Source organism: Paramormyrops kingsleyae, chromosome 21 (assembly GCF_048594095.1).
Source record: "Paramormyrops kingsleyae isolate MSU_618 chromosome 21, PKINGS_0.4, whole genome shotgun sequence".
In the NCBI taxonomy this organism is placed as follows: Eukaryota; Metazoa; Chordata; class Actinopteri; order Osteoglossiformes; family Mormyridae; genus Paramormyrops; species Paramormyrops kingsleyae.
This window is the reverse complement of record NC_132817.1, coordinates 4,085,975-4,105,362: the sequence shown is the minus strand read 5'-3', so window position 1 is coordinate 4,105,362 and position 19,388 is coordinate 4,085,975. Positions and strand designations below refer to the sequence as shown.

General features: G+C 52.1%; 2 protein-coding genes across 6 annotated transcripts in view; one reads left to right on the top strand and one right to left on the bottom strand.

Moving 5' to 3' along the window:
* Positions 1-7,767: 7,767 nt before the first annotated feature.
* btbd8 (BTB domain containing 8) overlaps positions 7,768-19,388 on the top strand; it is a 13,579-nt gene continuing 1,958 nt past the window's right edge. For 2 of the 3 annotated variants that reach the window (XM_072704541.1, XM_072704540.1), the window contains exons 1-6: positions 7,768-8,383; positions 9,188-9,254; positions 9,814-10,370; positions 11,639-11,729; positions 11,868-12,004; positions 12,155-13,954. In XM_072704541.1, the coding sequence (XP_072560642.1) occupies positions 9,911-10,370; positions 11,639-11,729; positions 11,868-12,004; positions 12,155-13,954 (2,488 nt within the window). In that variant the 5' untranslated portion in view covers positions 7,768-8,383; positions 9,188-9,254; positions 9,814-9,910. Of the gene's footprint in view, positions 8,384-9,187; positions 9,255-9,813; positions 10,371-11,638; positions 11,730-11,867; positions 12,005-12,154; positions 13,955-15,935; positions 17,476-19,388 lie in introns of those variants that run through there. The other variant, XM_023816692.2, reaches the window with a different exon arrangement.
* Positions 18,726-19,388, bottom strand: part of glmna (glomulin, FKBP associated protein a) — a 6,749-nt gene continuing 6,086 nt past the window's right edge. For 2 of the 3 annotated variants that reach the window (XM_023816688.2, XM_023816689.2), the window contains exons 19-20: positions 19,144-19,226; positions 18,726-19,035 (exon numbers count right to left, since the gene is read on the bottom strand). In XM_023816688.2, the coding sequence (XP_023672456.2) occupies positions 18,952-19,035; positions 19,144-19,226 (167 nt within the window). In that variant the 3' untranslated portion in view covers positions 18,726-18,951. Of the gene's footprint in view, positions 19,036-19,143; positions 19,227-19,388 lie in introns of those variants that run through there. The other variant, XR_002838894.2, reaches the window with a different exon arrangement.

Genomic DNA, 19,388 nt, shown 5'->3' with positions numbered 1-19,388 from the left:
ACCACTGCCAATCACCATTAGCTACTGCTATCCCATGTTAACCTCCATTAACCACTGCCAATCACCATTAGCTACTGCTATCCCATGTTAACCTCCATTAACCACTGCTAATCAGCATTAGCTACTGCTATCCCATGTTAACCTCCATTAACCACTGCCAATCACCATTAGCTACTGCTATCCCATGTTAACCTCCATTAACCACTGCCAATCACCATTAGCTACTGCTATCCCATGTTAACCTCCATTAACCACTGCTAATCAGCATTAGCTACTGCTATCCCATGTTAACCTCCATTAACCACTAATCACCATTAGCTACCAATATCCCACGTTAACCTCCATTAACCACTGCTAAGCACTATTAGCTACTGCTATCCCATGTTAACCTCCATTAACCACTGCTAATCACTATTAGCTACTGCTATCCCATGGTAACCACTATTAACCACTGCTATCCCTGCAACCTTGCACTGGCTAATGTCATCCCATGCTATCCACACTGCAGACAGACAGAGTGAGTATAACCTGCAGTCTGCCTCAGGATGATCACTGCTTAGGTCTTCTCAGCGCCCCCCCCCCCCCCCCCAACTCCTGAATCCCTGAATTATCTTCCCCTCCAGCCCAAAAGAAGCCGTGAAATGCCAGCAAACACAGGCATACAGTTGATACAGACATCCATACGCGTCATATTACACATAAGATCACGCCACTCTCTTTGGGACCTTTTTAAGTGTCTCTGGGGGTTTTTCAGCAGGCAGTGATCTTTCTGTCAGATACAGACTAAGGACACACTGTGTTTTACCCCCATTGCTACACAAATGCACACCGAAAGGTGAAGGCATCTCTGGCTCATTCTGCCTCAGCTTTGAAAGGCCAGAGTGTCACTTTGAAGGCATCACGCTCCATCCTGCGTGGCCAATCGCTTGTCCTCACTCACTCACTCTCTCTCCCCCCCTTTCTCCCCCCTTTTCCTCTTCCCCCCCTCCTACATTCTCTCTCTCTCCATCCCTCCCTCTCTTCCCCTTTCTCCCTCCCATTCCACCCCATTTCCCCTCTCTCTCTTCCCCCTGCCCCAGTCCTCAGCGTATTGCTTGATAAGGATCACTCCAGACACGCGGGCCCCACTCCTTCCCGGTGCTGGGGGGGTGCTGGGGGTGCTCTGTCAGTACGTAAGGTGTGGCAGGGCGTGCTCTGCTGAGCCAGAGCTCTCTGATCTCCGGCTGACGCCTCCATTCCCTTTCATCTCCACCCGAGGCCGGCGTGCTGAGCACACATACGTATAACGCACTACAGCAGATCTGGAAATTTCTTCCTTGAGCTTCAATGCGTGCGCCGATTCCGTAAGGAGCACCCCTCTCCGGCTCCTCACCGTGGGTGTCGTATCACATCGCTGTTTACGGAGAAGACGGCCCTTTTTTAGGACGTTTCTGTTAGCATGATGCAGTCTGTAAGACAGAAATATTGTGTTGTTCTGTGGGGTGTAGAGCAGACCCGTTTTGTGGGGGGTGGGGATAGGGGGTGCACAGGAGGGGGTCGCGGAGCAGATACTCAGACAGGAAGCCCAGGAACATGCCATCTGGTGTACCCTGGTGCACCCCCACCCTTCCAGTACAGCTTTGTCCTAAAAATGTATCAGATTCTCACCATGGTGACTCCAGGAAGGTGAATCAAATCCATCAAATACTGATGTGTAGGAAGGAAACGTCCAGCAGAATATGGGCTTTTTAAAAAGCTTCTGAAGTACTTCAGAAGCACAGGGTACCATGTCACTTAGGACAATCCACAAGATGATCTTCAGGAGAAGAAACAGCAGGTAGGGGGGCCGATGAGGAGACCATCTGAGGAGACGTTAAGGCATCATACGGCTGTTAATCAGGCATCGCGGTGGCCACCACACAATGACTGAGGCCCCTTGGCTCTAAGCCTATCTGTGTCATTAGCCAATCACAGTTTCCCCAACACCAGCATTTCACCATATTGATTAATCCAGTAGGGGGCGGTGGTCAGGCTACCACCTGGAGAGCCTGAAGTTAGCCGACCACACTAATGAGCCCCACGGGGAGCGAGAGGAGATTTTCTTCCCCACTTTCCTCATCATCCTCCTGAACACTAAGCGTGCGATGAAAGCTGCGGTCTACCTCAGCTATGCACTCCGGAAAACATCTGCTTCGCATTCGCCTGTCCTGGATCCCGCTCGAAAGCATTCCGCTCCTCAGCTCCTGCGCGCGATCCTGTGGGGGTGGTGGGGGGGGGTGCAGTTATTTTTCTGGGTCAGCATTTTATGGAATATTTCCACCGCAGAGACTCTTTGAGGAGTCAGTCCCGCCTCATGGAGGTGATGCGTGACTCTCCATCCCATCAGCTTGTGGCCTGTGCGCCCCCCCAAAAATGGAGGGGGGGCAGCTTCCGACCCAAACCAGCATGATCTGGGTATTTCCACAGATTACATCAGATAATACCCCAGTGAACAGATAGTTTATCCCAAACTGAAAAATTCTGGTTCATGTTCCATTTTTGGTCCAGTCATAGCAGAAGGTGCATCTTGCTGCTCTCGCTCCATCCTCCGCACTCTCACAGGGGTTCTCCCGAGTGGTGGCATCGCGATGGGGGACTGCTCAGCTTCCAGCAGGTTCTGCAGGATTCTGCTTTTGGCACGGTAACTGGTCAACCCTCTATCAGCATGGTAAGCGGTGCACTCTCTATCGGCCCAGTAACCGCTCTACCTTCTATTGGCATGGCAACCGACCTACCCTTCATCAGCATGGTAACCAGCCTATCCTCTATCGCCACGGTAACCATTCTACCCTCTATGGGCATGGTAACCAGTGTATCCTCTATCAGTGGGTTAACTGGCCTACCCCCTGCTTTTTCCCAGCACGCTTCATTGTGGTCCTTCGCCTGGGACCTGCTTGCCCCCGGCCACCATCGGCTCGCTCTTTGCACTTGGCATTAATCTTTTATGAGGGAACAATGCCTCTGTGTAGGGTTTCACTGGCAGTGGAAACAGACGGCCCGTTTGCCGGCCCACGGGGAAATCCCGCGGCTGCCCACAGAGGGGGCTGAGAGACTCAGAGCACACTGCGTCTATTCAGCGTTATCAGCCACTCAGAGCCTGCCTTTCCCAAGCCCAAAGCTCCGTTCTGTTCTCCTTAAAAAAAAAAAAAAAAAAAACTCTGTTATGCCCCCCCTGCTCCATTCGGCCCACCACCTCTCATCTTTATTCAAGAGAAACAGAAAGTACTGCTGACAAGGGCAGGGCGAGCTTGTAATCGGGGGCCCTTCAAGCTGCAGTGGAGCCTCCATGTGTCATGTGCCTGCACGAGACCGTGTGCCGCCTCGCGCCACGCTGCGTTCTGATTGGACGCCCATATCTGAGTGTTAATGAAAACACCAACACCTATTCTGCCGTAGAAAGGAAAAACACAGTAACTGCATATTTCACTAGAACGGAGTTATAAGCAAAATCGGGGCTCTTAGGCTTGTGACACATTACCTTAGTTCAACCATCCTCAGGTTTGAAGACAGCACCATCATTCTCCTACTGACCGTGAGGGTGAACGATCGGAAAGGCTTTGAAGCCCTTCTTCTCAGTTTAAGTGTCAACATAGTTACTGCGTTTCGCCTTTTTCGGGTAGCACTGTTGATGCCGCTTTGACCAACAATGATAAACTGAAGCACCTTGCAGGGCCCCCACAGTTCTCTCCCTGGTGGGGGCAGGGATGGGGGGGGGCGGCAAGCAGCATGCTAAGGGCAAGGAAGTCAATGGCTGATCTCAGCGGGATGTGAGTAACTGGGGCTGCTGCTCAGTGCCGTGGTGGGGGGGACCTGTCAAATGCCCCCACGGGCCAAAGCATCAGGGGAGGTGATTTAAACAGAAAAAACAGGGTGCATTTCTGGAGCACGGGGACTTGTTTTTAGGCTCCTAAAGCTGCGGTTTCCAGCAGAGCAGCTTGTGCTGGTGTCAGGCCGAGAAGCAGCTCTGCTCTAGCTTTCTGCTGACCACCAGTCTGAGGAGGCCTCAGCTGAGCCCGACCGTGCTGTCACAGATGAATAGGGTCAGCTGGGCAGACTCAGGGTGTCCCGCGCGTTGAGAAGGCATTTGCTCTGGAAAGGTGTTTATACTGTTTACTGCATCTAGAGCTGTTGCCTCAGTTAGTAAATAATGAGTCTGTCATGCAGTGCCGGGCCCCAGACCGCATTAACGTCCCCAGTGCACGCTCTTAAACGCACTGTTGCTAGGCACCCGCCAGTGTACCTCCACCAAACTCATCGGGCTGACGCCGGTCGGTTTACCTGGCCCGGTTCTGTGGGCTTGGTTCTGCTGACGTCACAGCATAGCTCTCCGTCCTCTCCACGGGACTTATGACAACAGCATTCACGTTTGCCTGACTTCTGCACTGAGCGAGATGGAGCAGAAATTGCCCAGGGTCTGGGGCAGAAGCCATGACCTCACCGGGCCCCCCCCAGGGGTGACCCACTCCATAGCTTCACCATGGAATCTTCTCGGGACCTGGCTGCCTCACCCACCCAGTGTGTTACACCCCCTGGGGCACCCTGGTGTTGCCCAGCAACAGCCTTCCTGGGACCTCAGCTCACGATGATGCAAAAAGGACACAGATGTATGCATAAGGCAATTCCCACAGGCATGAAAGTGTTAACCAGCTGCCATCTACTTATCACTAACACTATTTATTAATCTCTAACTGTTTATTTATCACTAACAATTTATCAGACCGCAATATATTGTACATCTGTTTCTAGCACTACTGCACTATGTTGCACTTGCAGATTAGATGCCAAACTGAATTTTGCGTGACGATACAGTTGAGCGTAATCTAAAATCTGATCTGGGCCGACTCGTCAGGAATGTTGGTTAGAGGAAAGAGCAGCTTTGACTGGGCCAGTCAATGGGGGGGGGCGCCCATGACTATCAGCCATTTTCCCAGGGTAACGCCACATAAATAACAGACCATGGACGAGGCCTCATCACACAACACAACCATGAATAACGTGACTAGTTAGAATCTGTTCCAGGCACCATGCAAACGTCTGTTTTCAAATAGGTAGGTTCAGCTGCAGCTATACCATTTGCATGCATGGTGAGTTGGTGACTATGACCAATTACCCAGAATCCTGTGTGCTTGTGGAGTTTTATAAAGAGCACGATCAAAGAAGCATGTAAGGTAACCGTGACGTCCTTTTGCAGCACCACGGGATACGTGTGCGCGGCACGTCGGCTTGCATGTGAGCAGCACTGCTGCAGCTGCAGGTAGAGTATAAGACGGGAGCGTTCCGCTCTCGCATGGCATCATGTCCAACCAGACACAAGGTCCTATGAAAACACCCACAGCAGGCACACGATCTCACTGGGGGGGCAGGAAGGATCAGTGGTACGATTGGAGGGAATCAGATTCATACGGTCTGTTTCATAATGACCACACACCCCACCATGCTGAAAACAATATGGAAAGACACTCCTACTCCTTTGGAAGTATCTGAGAGCGGGAATAGAAGAGCGTTTGCGGAGATCTCATACAGCACAACATTTATGTTGGCCCCTGAGGTTTGGGAGCCCCCTGTTGGCCACAAACAGTCACAATACTGTGGGGGGCACAGATCAAAGGTTTTCCTTAAAGGAAGAGTAAAAGCAAGATGGTGGGGTCCCAGAGGGGATTGTGTTTGTGTTTAGTTACTGGGGGCTGTAGCCTGTAGGTGAGGGTGGGGAGGAAACCACAGGCTTTTTTAGCACCAAGCCCCTACTAAGCAGGGCAAGAAACACTCATCTCTCAATCAGCCACTTTGCTGAAAGGTGTCGCTTCTGCGAGTCACAGCGGACTTCCGACACCGAGACGGCAGAGCGGGAAGAGCCTGTCCCTGTGAACGTGAATAAGCCAGGCGCCGTACATCGGCCTGGAGCTGAGCTGCCATTGTGGAGGGATCCTATGACACTTCAGTTCATCGCACCTGCTCAGACGGAGAGCAGAGATGCTGTTATCTGCTGCGACCTGCTCCTGCGGATCCAGGTGACCTCGCGAACCATCGCTCCGATTAGTCAGACACACCGAGGTTTCGGCGGCGTGATGGGAGTCGTGTGCTGATTCGGCTGTGGGCGGCAGCCTTCGGTGAGTCACGGCAAGCTGTGAAAGGATGGGACTGTGGGGGGCGGGGGGGGGGGGGGGGGGAAACAAGCTTATTCAACTGCTCCCCCACCCCCGTCACAGAGCCCAGCATTGCAGAGGAGCTTCAGTCAAAACATACCGCTGATTTTGCCGATGGGAGGGTGAGATAACTGCGTTAGCTGAGGCACAAACATCCGTCTGGATTTAGTGATGGTTGATCCGATTAAGGCTGCGGTGATCCACCACGACTCACCGGAAGCGTACAGAAGAGAACACACGTCACAATAAGGAAGATCTAGAGCCGCCGATTCACCTGCACTCTCAATACAGGGAGGAAAGGAAAATCATTATGGGGCCTCAGAATTACCTGCTGAGCCACTCAATCCAAAATCATCTATGACAAAAATTCCCACTATACAACGAGCCTCTTGATCATGTGATCGGTCTCAGGCTCACGCACTGACATCCTCTTACCGTGCCGATGCCTGCAATGCTCCCAAACTACAGACAGAACAGGAGGCGGCAGAGACAGGCAATTCAAGACTAATAACCAGGAAAGGCTGGTTTTCCCCTGGCTGTCCCAGCTCTGGGCCGGATTGACGTCACAGCAGATTCCCAGAACTCCCAGCTTCTCCTGGATCCAAGGGCAGGCTGGCTTTGATGTTTCTCACATTCCAGGGTCTTTTTATGGTGTCACAGACAGCAGTAACATACAAACGGGAGCCAAAATGCTCATTTGGTGATTTCACAACCGTTTCGGCTAGAAAAGGGAGGATTGAAGCAGACAGTAAAAACTGAGCCATCAGTTTCAAATCTGCTGAAAAAAAAAAGAGTCAAATATGTCAAAGCAAAATTTAAAGTCCCCCCAAAACAATCCAAGAAATTCAGCCTCCTTTGTGGTGAACTGAATATTCAAAAAATAACAGAAAGATGAACAGTCAAAAAGAAAAACATGGCTGATATCTGACATCTCCAAACAGCACCGTGGATGAGATTCTCCATGGGGACAGATGCCTCAGAGCCAAGGGGAAGCTCCTGGGGGGGAGGGGCGACACCACATGATACCCGATCAGATGAGGGGCCATCGAGGGACAGTGACGGCCACCTCTTGGTGACCCCCCCCCAACTGGTAGCCAGTTTCAAACCAGCCATCTGCTGGACAAAACGTTTGCTGGTGGGAACACCTCAGCATCTGTGGAACGTTCCTCTGGCTCCTAACTGCAGAGCTGCACTTTTTAAAATGGATAAACTGGGGCTTGACTGACACGACTATCAGAGGTCAATATCCAGCCTGATGTGAACAGCAACGACTCTGGCCGTAGCTGGAACTCAGCTTCTGTTGCCATGGGCAACCTAGCCGGTAATGATGACGGGGTAGGTTACTGGGGGCTAATGGGGAGGAAGCAAAAAAAAAAAAAAAAAGGCTCCATCCCCCCCCCCACCTTGGGTTTTAACACTCCCCCTGGTCCAGTGTGGTTTGGCACAGCTAAAGCAGAAAGGCCCATTCTCTCCCTCAAGCCTTTTCCACCGACTGGGACGAGTTCTGGCAGAGGGATGGGGGGGCCCGACGTGACCGCCACCAGACGTCACTGATCATTATGGGCCGAACTGCTGATTGTTTTCCAGGCAGATTTCGAGGTGACCCTCTCTGCAAACGGACCGGCCCAGCGGTTCTGCCAAGCAGGCCAAGACCACTGCATTTGGATCTGACGCGTGGCTGCGGTTTCAGCCACTGGCCGTTCTTTCTGCAGCATTTCCGCCAGGGGGACAAAGGCGCCAAAGAATTTTAGTTTCGGATCGCACCCGGATGGATTCCTGAAATATATCGAGTGCTTTCTTTTCACTCTCTGAGGCGTGAGACGAGGGCCAGCGGCTCACGGACCCCGCAGCCCCCTGCACTTATAAACAGGCACAAGAGGCGGAGCCTAAGCAGCCTTCAATCTCAGCTATGACATCACTGGAGTGAGCTTGGGGAGTAAGAAGATTCACGGGGGAATAATGATCCGTCGCCATGGAGACAGGTCTCCGAGCAGCTGCTGATTCGCTCCTGCATTTCTCCCACTCTCTCTCTCTCTCTCTCTCTCTCTCCCCCCCCCTTCTCCTTCTCCAACCCTCCCTCTGCCGCTGCCAGTCTATGAGGTGTGAGGAGCAGGCAGGATACTCACAGCCACAGACCTCACTCCTCCAGACCCTGCGCGCTGCCGGCTGTGTGGGGAGATGGCAGCGTGTTCCTCAGAGATCCGGGGAGCTAACCAAAGCAGGTAGGTGCCTGGCGCGGTCTGGGATGTTTTCTATCTGCGCGGTTAGAGAATCGCTCGCTCCATCGGCTGTTTCCCCCTCTCCCCCCTCCCCTCTGGCTCACGTTAGCGAGGACGATTCGGGCTGTCAGTGTGGGTTTGCACCGGGCAGGCATGGAGGATGCTGGGCCGGCTTCGCTGGAAGGGAGCCTGGGAGCGTGATGGAGGGCTTATCCTCCACACGACAAGGAGGGGGCCCTCAAAAGGCAGCCGAGGCACTCGCCAGACCCTCCATTGTGCAGCCGGCACGTTGTCAGCGGCGACAGCCTCATTATTCTATTATTCCCAAAGCCGGCCCATTCTTCAGGGAGGGGGCAGGATGCTAATCCAGCGCTGAGATGTGCCGCATATCGACGCGAAATGTGAATTATTTACACGCCCGCTTCTGCGATGATACGTCCTCCCAGTCTAGAAGCAGCGAATATGTGAGCACATATTCGTATGGCGTGCAGGATTACGCTTCCTGGATTTCGGCTGGTGCTCAGGGACGCCTTGGAAGCTACTCCTGTCCTACAGAAGGTTCCTCCTGCTCCTTTAGAGAGGTATGAGTTATGCGTGCAGATAACTGACTACAGCAGAGGTTAAACCAGTGCCTGGTTGTGGTCGGACTCCACGCACGACGCCGGGGCGTGTTTGGTGGAGGGGAGGGGCTGGGACGGCCGCAGCCGCAGTGAATCCGCCGTTTCCCTCCCGGCGCGCGGGGGGAATGCCGGGGTATTCTGTGTCCCCCCCCCCCTCTAACGGTGGCACACGTGATCTCGCCCGCAGTGGCTCCTGACCAAAGCAGCGGAGGGAGCGACGAGCTAAGGAGCCCCACATCCCCAGAGACTCGCAGGTGGGTCAATAACGCGTGACACTGAACTCTGCCGTGCCATAGCCAGACTGCGGCCCACAGCCAAAGGCCCACCAGCCCCACCGGCACATTCCCCCAGTATAAGAATGGGAAACGGTCACAGAACAAGACGATGGACATGGCGTGTTATGAAGTCGTGCCGCTCGTACCTCAGCGGGTTGGAGTGACGTACCTGTAATCAGAAGGTCAGCAGTTTAAATCCCGACATCAGCAGAGTGATGTCACCATTGGGCCCTTGAGCAAGGCCCTTAATCCCCAGTCGCTCCAGGGGCTGTCTGACCGTGTTTCCTCAAAAATGTCCACTACTTTGGGTGAAGGAATCTGCTAGATATAATTGAAGTTACATGCTGACAGGGTGGGCCTACTCTGCGTCGTACTGGACCACTGAGCTGGTATGTCAGAGACTTCAGGTGAAAGGCTGTTTTCCCCGGTGTGGGTGGGAGGTGTGGGTCTGGCCAGCAGAGAATGACATGAATGGCTGTGTAATGTGTCTCATGTTATGAGCTCCCTTAATGTGCAACTCCGCCCCCCCCCCCCACAGTGTGGAATGAAAAGCACTCCCCGTGGCTGCCTGAGACTCACGCACCCGCGCCCCTAGGGCGCCCACAGCACTCCGCTCCCCTGGTTCTGGGGGGACCATGAAATCCGACGGGCTAGGAGGACCTGTACAAACCGCCGTGTCGGCAAGGGCGGTCTACAACGGCGACACGGCCCACGTGAGGGACTGCAAGGACAAGGCCTGGTCACCCAAACCGGGGGACACCACTCAAAAAGCAAAGATGGCTGCCAGACCTAAGCCAGAACTCAACGGTTCCCCCAAGACGGATTCCCCTCGGCGAGAGAATGCAGCTATGGGGGGCACCGCCGTGACCCCAGCCCGGGAGGTCAACGCAAGCAAGGACAAGAAGCCCAATGGGACGAGACCCAGAGCCCCCGCCAACTCTGCCACAGCACATCCGAAGACCAGCAAGTCCAAAAAAAATGGCTCAGGGACAGAGTCTCCTCAGGGTGTGGACGGCCCACCCCCCCTCAGCACCCCCACCTCCGGCAGCGTCTCACCTGAGAACAACTCCAGCAGCCCCCGCAGCGCCACCCCAGGTTTGGAGGACTCACTGCATCTGATTTTCTTTATTGCATTAAAGGGCCGTGGCTCTAGTGTTGGCCATGCATTTCTGCCCCATTTTCCATGTGTGAAGTGACAAGGGCCGCTAAGAATAGCCATTAGAGCATGAAATTAGCCTTATTAAAAAGGCGCCACCCCGCAGCTCTTTGCCCGATGGGGCCTTCTTGGGCAGTGGGGGGGGTGGGCAATATTTCAATGGGATTTTCGCTCTCCGATCTCATGCTCAAACAACCCTAGCCTCATCTCAGCCATGACAGAACTGGCATGACCTGAAGGTCAGACGTAACATACAGACCTCTCACGGCCCCTGGGATTTAACCTCTCTGTTCTAAGGGGGGGAGGGGGGACACGGTGAATCCATTGTCCCACTGACCTATTGTGGGCTTCCCAGATGGGGCCAGTTGCCCAGTAAACTGGCCCAAGCACTGGCACAGCCAGCAAACTACCGCAGGCCACTTTACCATAGATCATTATTTCTGAATGAGACGTATTCACTCCCCCATCCACAACAGCCGTTTTATTACTGCTGATGACTCTCACCCTATGGTGAGAACTGGCAGGGCATATTTATGGATGCTGGCTCGGAGAGAGAGCACGTCAAAGAGGAAGTCTCCTTCCCGTCTGGAACTCAGCCGTGCCCGAGCAGGCCTGATCTGGGTCTGGTGGCTCGCTCCCGTCGGCGCTGATGGTCCCTGTCTCATGAAATCAGAAGCAGAAAATCCTTTTTATGATATGTGCATGTAGATTGATTTATTTTTTTAGCAAACTGAACTACTGGACATGCAGCTGCACTCCATGTTTGTGGAGCCAAGCGCCTGTTTTAGCTCAGCAGATCAATACATTTCGTTACAAGAAAAAATCATTTCTGGGCATTAATGCACAGTGTAGTAAGTCAGTGATAAAAGACAGGCTGCTGTCGGTCATTGCTTGAGCAAAAATATTAGTATATAATATAGAAGTATAATATGGACTTTTTTCCATGTAGAAAGCATTTTACCAAGAGTGTGATGTACAGTATGACTAACATGACACTCCAGGTCACTCCAAAAAGCACTGTTTCCCAATCCAGTGCTCAGGGATCCACAGACAGTCCACATGCTTGCCTTACTGGTAGCTGGGAGGGAGCAAAAATGTGGATTGTCTGGCAAGAGGCTGGGAGGGAGCAAAACCATGAACCAACTGTGGGCCTCCAAGGGCCGGATTAGGAAAAACTGGTCTAAACTGGTCTTATGCATAATTTCAGGACAGCGGTCAAAAACTGTTGCCAAGGTGTCACCTCGATCCCCCGTGACCAAGACACTACGGAAACCCTGCGATCCCACCAAGGCTAACAGGTAAAGGATGAACATATGACTAGAATCAGATGCATGGGAAAAGCCAAGGCTGACTTGGCTGCCACACAGTGGTGAAAACTCTGAACTGCAAGACTGTGGTCAGCCGCTACCACAACGGAATGTTATTTATTCTCACAGCACAACAAGCAGGACTGTCACCAAGGAGGCCAGCAAAGCCAAATCCGGAGCATCAGGCCGCCCCTTTACAGCGGCTCCAGGTTCAAAAGCTGAACCAAAGGGGAGAAGCACACCCACCAACCCAGGAGAGAACTTAGGTCAGGCATTACACAACCTACAATCCACGCATTACCAATGGCCAATGTGCCAGTCTCCTATTAACAAAAGAATTAGGCAGAAGGTGATGAATAATGCTGACGTGTGTTTATCTGCATGCGCATAAAGCTGGTCGATTTTTCTGAATGCAGGTCCCAAGCCCTCCTCCCAAGCCAGCGGCACGCGAAAGCCCACATCCCCACGGAAAGAGGAGATCCCCAAGCCGCCGGCTGGGGACGGGGCAGCCGGCGATGCTTCCAAAAAGAAGCCGGCCAAGGCTTCTCTGGCTGCCACGACGACTGCCAATGGGAAACAGGCAAAGGCCGCCGCCGCCAAGCCAGTGCCACTCGCCGGCGGGAAAAGCTCCCCAAGGCAGAAGGCCGTCGCTGAGTTTCCCACCCCGAAGGGGTCGCCCAAGTCGGCTGGGCCTGACAAACAGGCCTCCCCCGGACTCAAGAGGCACTCTGCCAAAGGTAAGGAGACGTGCAGCCAGAGGAGCCCAGCCGGCAAGCTAACAGGCCCCAACCCCCACATATCCACTGCTGAGGAGCAGCCAAAGGGGGCAGTGGAGCAGGCAGAGAAATCCCCAGCACATGTGGGAACACACCGGAAGCCTGACGTAGCCACATTAGGGCCAGGCCATTCTGCCGAGACCTCTGCCCGTGTGGGTAAGACTCGGCATTCTGGCGGGGGGGCAGAAAACCAGAGGAAAGCCCCAGCGGAGAACCATGCCGCACGTACGGACACCAGTGCCAGGATTGCAGCAGCGCCGATGCCAGCCCATGCCACGCTGCCGGGCCCGGCGAACCCTCCCAAAGGCAATGAGCCGGCCAAGACACCAGGCAGCCCCGCAGGGCCCCAGACTCCACCGGATTACTCGTGGAGTGGCTCCCACCGGCAGGTCAGCCCCGAGTCGGAGTCCGCCAGTGCCGCAACCACCTCCTCAGATGACATCAAGCCGCGCTCAGAGGACTACGATGCCGGCGGCTCTCAGGACGACGACGGCTCCAATGACCGCGGGGTCTCCAAGTGCGGCACTGTCCTGTGCCATGACTTCCTGGGCCGTAGCAGCAGTGACACCAGCACACCAGAGGAGCTGAAGGTGTACGAGACAGCGCTGCGGGTGGAGCCCCGCCTCAGGGCTCGTGATGCACCCGACCCCTTCCACGGCCACTCCACCAGCGAGGAGGAGGTGACCCGCCGTAGGCCGCGCTCCTGGCAGCGGCATGAAGATGCCCCCCTGGAGAAGGAGACCTGTGAGGACAACGCCAGTGCCCTCACTGTCCGGAACATTCCAGACCACCAGCTCTTTTCTTCTGATGAAGAGGAGGAGACGGAGGACGAGAGGTCAGAGGTGGAGATCCACACGGAGGTGGCCCAGCCTGCTGCCGACCTCTCCCCACGCCAGTTCCAAGGAATCGTCAACCTGGCTTTTGAGGATATCGGCGAGGCGGACAACGACATTCCCGCTTACCCATCCACCTCCAACTTTCGCCGCTCAGTCCTGCTCTCGGTGGATGAGTGCGAAGAGCTGGGATCTGAGGAGGTGGGAGCGCAGACGCCACTCCAGCGGTCCAGCACCACTGCAGCGGGTGACGTCTTTGATGCCACGTCCGACAAGCCAGTGAGGCGTGTGTGTGACTCTTCTGACTTGCCAGCGAGGCGGGAATGTATGCCAGCTACCCCAGGAAGTGCCCTGAGAGAGGACAGGGAGCTCCCGCAGGAGGGGCAGAATTGCAGCCAGCCTGCAGGGAGTATCGGGCCCGCCGACCAGCCCCCTGACCGTGAAGGCACCGACCCCCGGCCCCAGGAGAGACCCCGACACCTGGACCTCCAACGCAGCGAGCAATACACGGACAGCTCCCTGCACAAGAACCCGGCGCTCGAACCCACAAACAAGAAAAAGGAACCACAGCTGGAACTGTGTGAGCAACAGTCGTCTTCCCCAGCAGGTAATGTACAATCTTAGGACCCGGGCTTTCTGTGAGGCTTCTAAACGAGAAACAGTCCACCTTCCGCATGACACAACCTCCCTTAAATGCCCTGTCCGCCACAGCTCAGGCTTAGCCTCATGCTAACAACATCATGCTAGCCTGCCCCTCACGGTCTAAACATGTCTGCCCCTCCCATCCAATAGTAAATGCTAGAATATATCAATAGTTGCTCGTCTGTGCATTTCACATAAAGAATGGCACAATGATTGCGTTGCTATAAAAGACATGAATTCCTCATTTGTTACTTTACAAGACGAAAATATATATTCTTTAAGCTTAGCTGTTTTTATCGACACTATGGCGTCGTTAAGCCGCTGTCCGTTTAAAATGGAGGTCTGCCGAAACAGCAGAAAGGGTTAATCTTCTTTGAGACTGAAAAAACTTTAAACTTTTTTTCTGGAGAGACTTGAATTGAAAGCTTAAAAAATTAAATAAATGTCTCAAATGTGTTGCTCTCTCCTTACTAATGGTATCTGCTTGCATGCTGCGCAATGCGCTGGTTAGTCGCATCTGGCGAGACAGAGCTGTCTTATAAAAGGCTTACCAATGCACTTTGATGTATCATACAAAGCATTTAAAGATTTGCACATTTGTTTTTAATACACACCATGAGTCAGTCCTGCACTCCAGTGAATGTCTTGGAAATTGAGTCTCTTAGGCTGTGGTTAAAAAAATAAAAGTAAATTAAATAAATGTACTTTGAACTTCTTAAGAACTCTGTTTATGCAAGTAACGAAGTCTATGTACGCTAAGCGGAATTTGTCGAAAAAGGGAGCAAATATGTGCGGCGCGCGGACCGCCTATGTGGGCGCGTGTATGTGCGTGCGCGTGTCCGCGGGACCAGGTCCCTCGCTGTCTGTCTGACCTGTTCAGTCTGTACTGCTCTCTGGGTTTCCTGCATGCTGACTTCTATCATTTATGTTACCTGTTGCATTTTGAGCCCCAAAACAGTGACATGCGTCCTAAGTAGTTTAGAATCTGTGTGCAGTTCATTCTTTTGTTGGCCATTTCCTTTATTTCATTTCTGTTGTTTCTGCTGCAGTGTGGTGTTTATAGCTAGTAGATGATCATCTTCAAGCACAGCAGTTTTCACTGAATGCGGTAGTGTTCTGTTTTTCCACTGTTTTATTTTACTAGTCATTTGTGGTGCTTAAAGCGTGTTATATTTGATGTGCTTTAGACAGATGACATATTCTGCCGTGTCTCTTTTTTCGGTCACGCTTTCGCCGCTGCAAGGTGTCGGGGGATCAGCTGCTTTTGGTTCTGTAATGCAGACGCACCCCAAACCTTTAATAAAGCCTTTGCCCAACCGCTAAACCCCTCTTCAACCGAATCAGACGATCGGTTTAGATCTTAGCCAAAGCGGGTTCTGAAATGGCGATTGTGCTTCTCCATGTTTTTTTTTAAAAAAAAAAGACATAAAAATGCACAGATTCTCAGAGTACCATGAAGCGGCCGAAGAAAGAGACATTCAGACCGATTCTCTGTATGCACCTTTAGGGCAATGCAGTCCACTGGCACCTGTTTTATTGCAGATTTTAAGTATTTACAACGATGGAAAGCATTCGCAGAATCCTGCGGTGTCCTGTAGCACCCCCTACAGACTGAACTTTGTAATCACTGTTTAGTTTTTTTTCCTATTTCAAACTACAACAAATGGCCAGACCAAGCTGACCCTAACCTTCTTAATTAACTAATAAATGCGATCTATAAATGGAAAGAGGACTGACCCGTGGTCCGGTTTGTTGACGCTGACCATGAAACCCTCGAAATGCAGAGTGGACTAAGTTACTAAGGGTGCTAAGGGTGACACTCCCGCTTGTGTGGGTCCCGACCAGTGGCCCCGGTGCTTCAAATCCGCTCGTGTAAACCATTTTAGAAACGTTCACAGGCGACCAGAGTGGCTCTGACATTGTGTAGTATTGTCAATTGCTTCCAGGGGACTTAGATGATTGTGAGAAACTGGATCAAAGCAGCACTTTTGACCGCCGCCCGTCCAAAGTCCTATCTCCCATTTATGAGACGGACACGGGGGAAGCCTTTGAGCAGAGCATTGTTGGCCGGCGGGAAGAGCGAGAGGAGGAGAGGGAGACGGAGCAGGCGGCCGAGGAAGAGGAGGAAGGCGGGGACGCTGACGACTCCGTGAGCAGGCATTTCGCCGAGCGGGACTGGACGCTGCTCCGACAGCTCCTCTCGGACCAGGACTCGAGTCTGGGCATCATCACCTGCGTGCCCGAGGACCTGAACCTGGCGCAGTACCTGATTAAGCAGACGCTGGCGCTGTCACGTGACTGCCTCGGCGGCCGGCCCCTCCCGCCCGCGGAGCCGGAGACTTTCAAGCGGTGGGCGGAGCTTATCTCGCCGATGGAGGACTCCACCAACAGCATCACGGTGACCAGCTTCTCTCCGGAGGACGCCGCCTCTCCTCAGGGCGAGTGGACCATCTTGGAGCTGGAGACACATCACTAAAGTGGGCGGCGGCCCAGCCCCCGAGGGCCCCGCCCAACCCTGGGGGCGTGGTCTCCCCCCAAACCACCTCCCACTGGACCTCATGTTTAGCAGCCTGGAATAACAGTGGACAGTCACATTTTTGTTTTCCTTGGTTTTGTTCGCTTTCTGATGGACCTTAGAGTAAGAGCCAGTCGCTGCACCTCGTCTTCTCGCAGGTATCCTGCCAGCCAGCACTGGGCACTAAAGGAGCTTGTTGCATGTGCATTTTTTTTTGTATGTTTAACTGTTTACTTGGTGTTGCTTTGACTTAATTGCCATCAAAAAGGTGTGTGACATCCCCCCCGACCCATTGCAGCGGTCTCCCGGGTACGTTTCATCAGGAAATGGAAGGATATGTGGTTTAAATTTGTTGGTTTACGTTCATTGTAGTATTTAAGGGAAAATAAAATGTGTGATTCTCAAAGGAAAGCAGCCAAATTAAACTCATAGAGGTTGTCAAGTGTTTAGCGGAGAGGCAGAGTTTTCACAGATACGTAGGTAGTGGTAGAAGCCCCTGCTACACCGCAACACACACCGCGACACACCCTGTGACACACACCGCGACACACCCCATGACACACACCGCAACACAGCCCGTGACACACACACACTCTAACCCATCCCTGGCACCCCAGTTTGGAAAGACGACGGCTCAGTTTCGGCACAGAACCCTGGGCTCCAGTTCCTGATACGCACCGTGGGTACAATGTAATGCAAGAACTCATTTAAATAATGAATTGTCTTTAAAAAAGACTGCGAGTCCTGAGCTGCCATTAATAATTAAAGCGTCGAGGTATTTAAAAAATGAAACGAGGTTAATTTATTTAAATTAATATTAATTTATATCAAGATTAAATTGCAGAAAAATTGGATTGAAGCTCAAAATAGTCACTCATTTGTTCACTGTTGTGTTGAATCTTTTTCTGGCAAAAATGAATTTATCATGTCAAGAACAATAACGGCAGTGTATTAAAACGACGAAACTTTGATTGGTTTCTTATTGTCTTTATGTTCCAATGTCCTATTAAATTTGCATACATGTGTATGTTTACTCTAGTTCTTTTGTTTGCAGTGCTTCAGATTGATTAGGTAATGAGGCATACACATTTTTCGGAAATGTATAGTATTATCGTTTAAAATCTGCAAAATCTACTCGTCTAAAATCAGATAAATTATTTTTCAGAGAGCAATTTTTTAATGCAAGTGATATCTAGGACTTTGTTTCTGAAAATTAAAACACAGCCTGCACCCATGACTGGCACGAGCTACCATCACCTTGAATTATAGAGTCATTATCTGGGATTATATTGAGGCATTTATTTATTAGTTATTCTAGGTAGGCAAATGAATTTCACTGAAACAGTTGTTAGGTCACATTGGCTGTGTGGATCTGGACATTTGTCTCAATTGTCTTATTAACACTCAGGGGTGTTTTTGCTAGAAACTCATGCATGGAGAGTGTAAAGGAAAAATCAGCTGTTGTGTTACTGGTGAGTCCGCAGCAATGCCTTTGTATAAACCCCAGGGTTCCGCTTGGCCACCTTTATTTTGGATGCCCCCCCCCCCCCATAGGAAAAACAAAAATGAAGAAGGGCGGATCACGTTGCTGTGGACAGAGGCCGGGCCTCCCAGCTGCCGGATCCCGGGGTCACATGTGCTCATCGCCGGCATCCCAGATTACCGCCGTACCACAGACACGGAAATCCGTGTTTCCGCGTCCACAGCCTATAGTGATTGAGGGTTTAAACGAGCACTATACAATCTGTGTTTGAGTGTCATAGTCAGTTAATGGGCGACACATTCAAGCAGACATGAATGGGAAATGTGCATCCTCACAGGATGCTGATATATAGACTTGACTGATGCATTAATATGCCTGTTATAGATATTTATACAGGTAAGAACCATCCGCAATCAACAAGACGCATCAGCCACACTGAAGTGCTTCAGTCAGTTAACATGAACTTAATTCACCGGCATTTACTCAGCCTGGAACTCTATGCAGTTCCCCTTTATTTAAAGGGCGCTTGCAAGTCAACAATAATGAAGCTTCATTTCCCCTCCATTCGACATGTGGCCCCCCCCAGGCAGCCAGCTGGCGCGGTGTCATCACCGTGGGAGGGATCAGGTTACCAGAGCCAATGGCATTGAGCCGCATGAAGGCGGGGCAGGGGGGCGTGGCCAAGGAGTAGGATTAACAATGCCATAGTGGCCGGGCCGGGGGGAAAAGAAAAGTCCATTACAGTTAGAAAAGGCTGGATTTTATTTTAAAATGAGGTGTTTTATAAAAACTGACATTTCTTGGCATCTAAGCACTTTGCGTGCAAACATGAGGAAATGTGTAGCAATTATAATAAAGATGCTATTCCATAAATAAGAAGCAATCACTCATACATAATCACTACAGCAAGGAGGAAACCATCAAAGCAAAATGAGTAGAAAACGAGTGTGAGGAACAGGGCAAGTCAGGAACGCTCCTCAACGATCTCCTCGATGCGCACCAGGATGCTCTCAATCAAGTCAAACGTGTGGAGGCCAGACTGCAGCACCTAGGAGACAGTGACGGGCTGGAGTGGACGGTGTAGGGCTCATGTGGGCTGCGATCCGACAGCATTCAGCGCAAGATAAACGGAGACAGGAGCAGAGTCGAGGCTCACCTGAAGCTGCATCTCCGGGGTCATGTTGGGTAGCTGCTGGCTGTCCACCGTCACAGTGCAGACGGGCGGGCTGGCCTTGGCCTCTGGGGAGAGCGAGACACCATGACACATCAGAGGCCTGTGATCGGAAGGTTGCCAGTTCAAATCCCAGGGTTGGGAGAGTAATATTACCGTTGGGCCCTTCAGCAAAGCACTTAACCCCAAATCGCTCCAGGAAGTGACTGACCCTGCCTCTCAACGTAAAT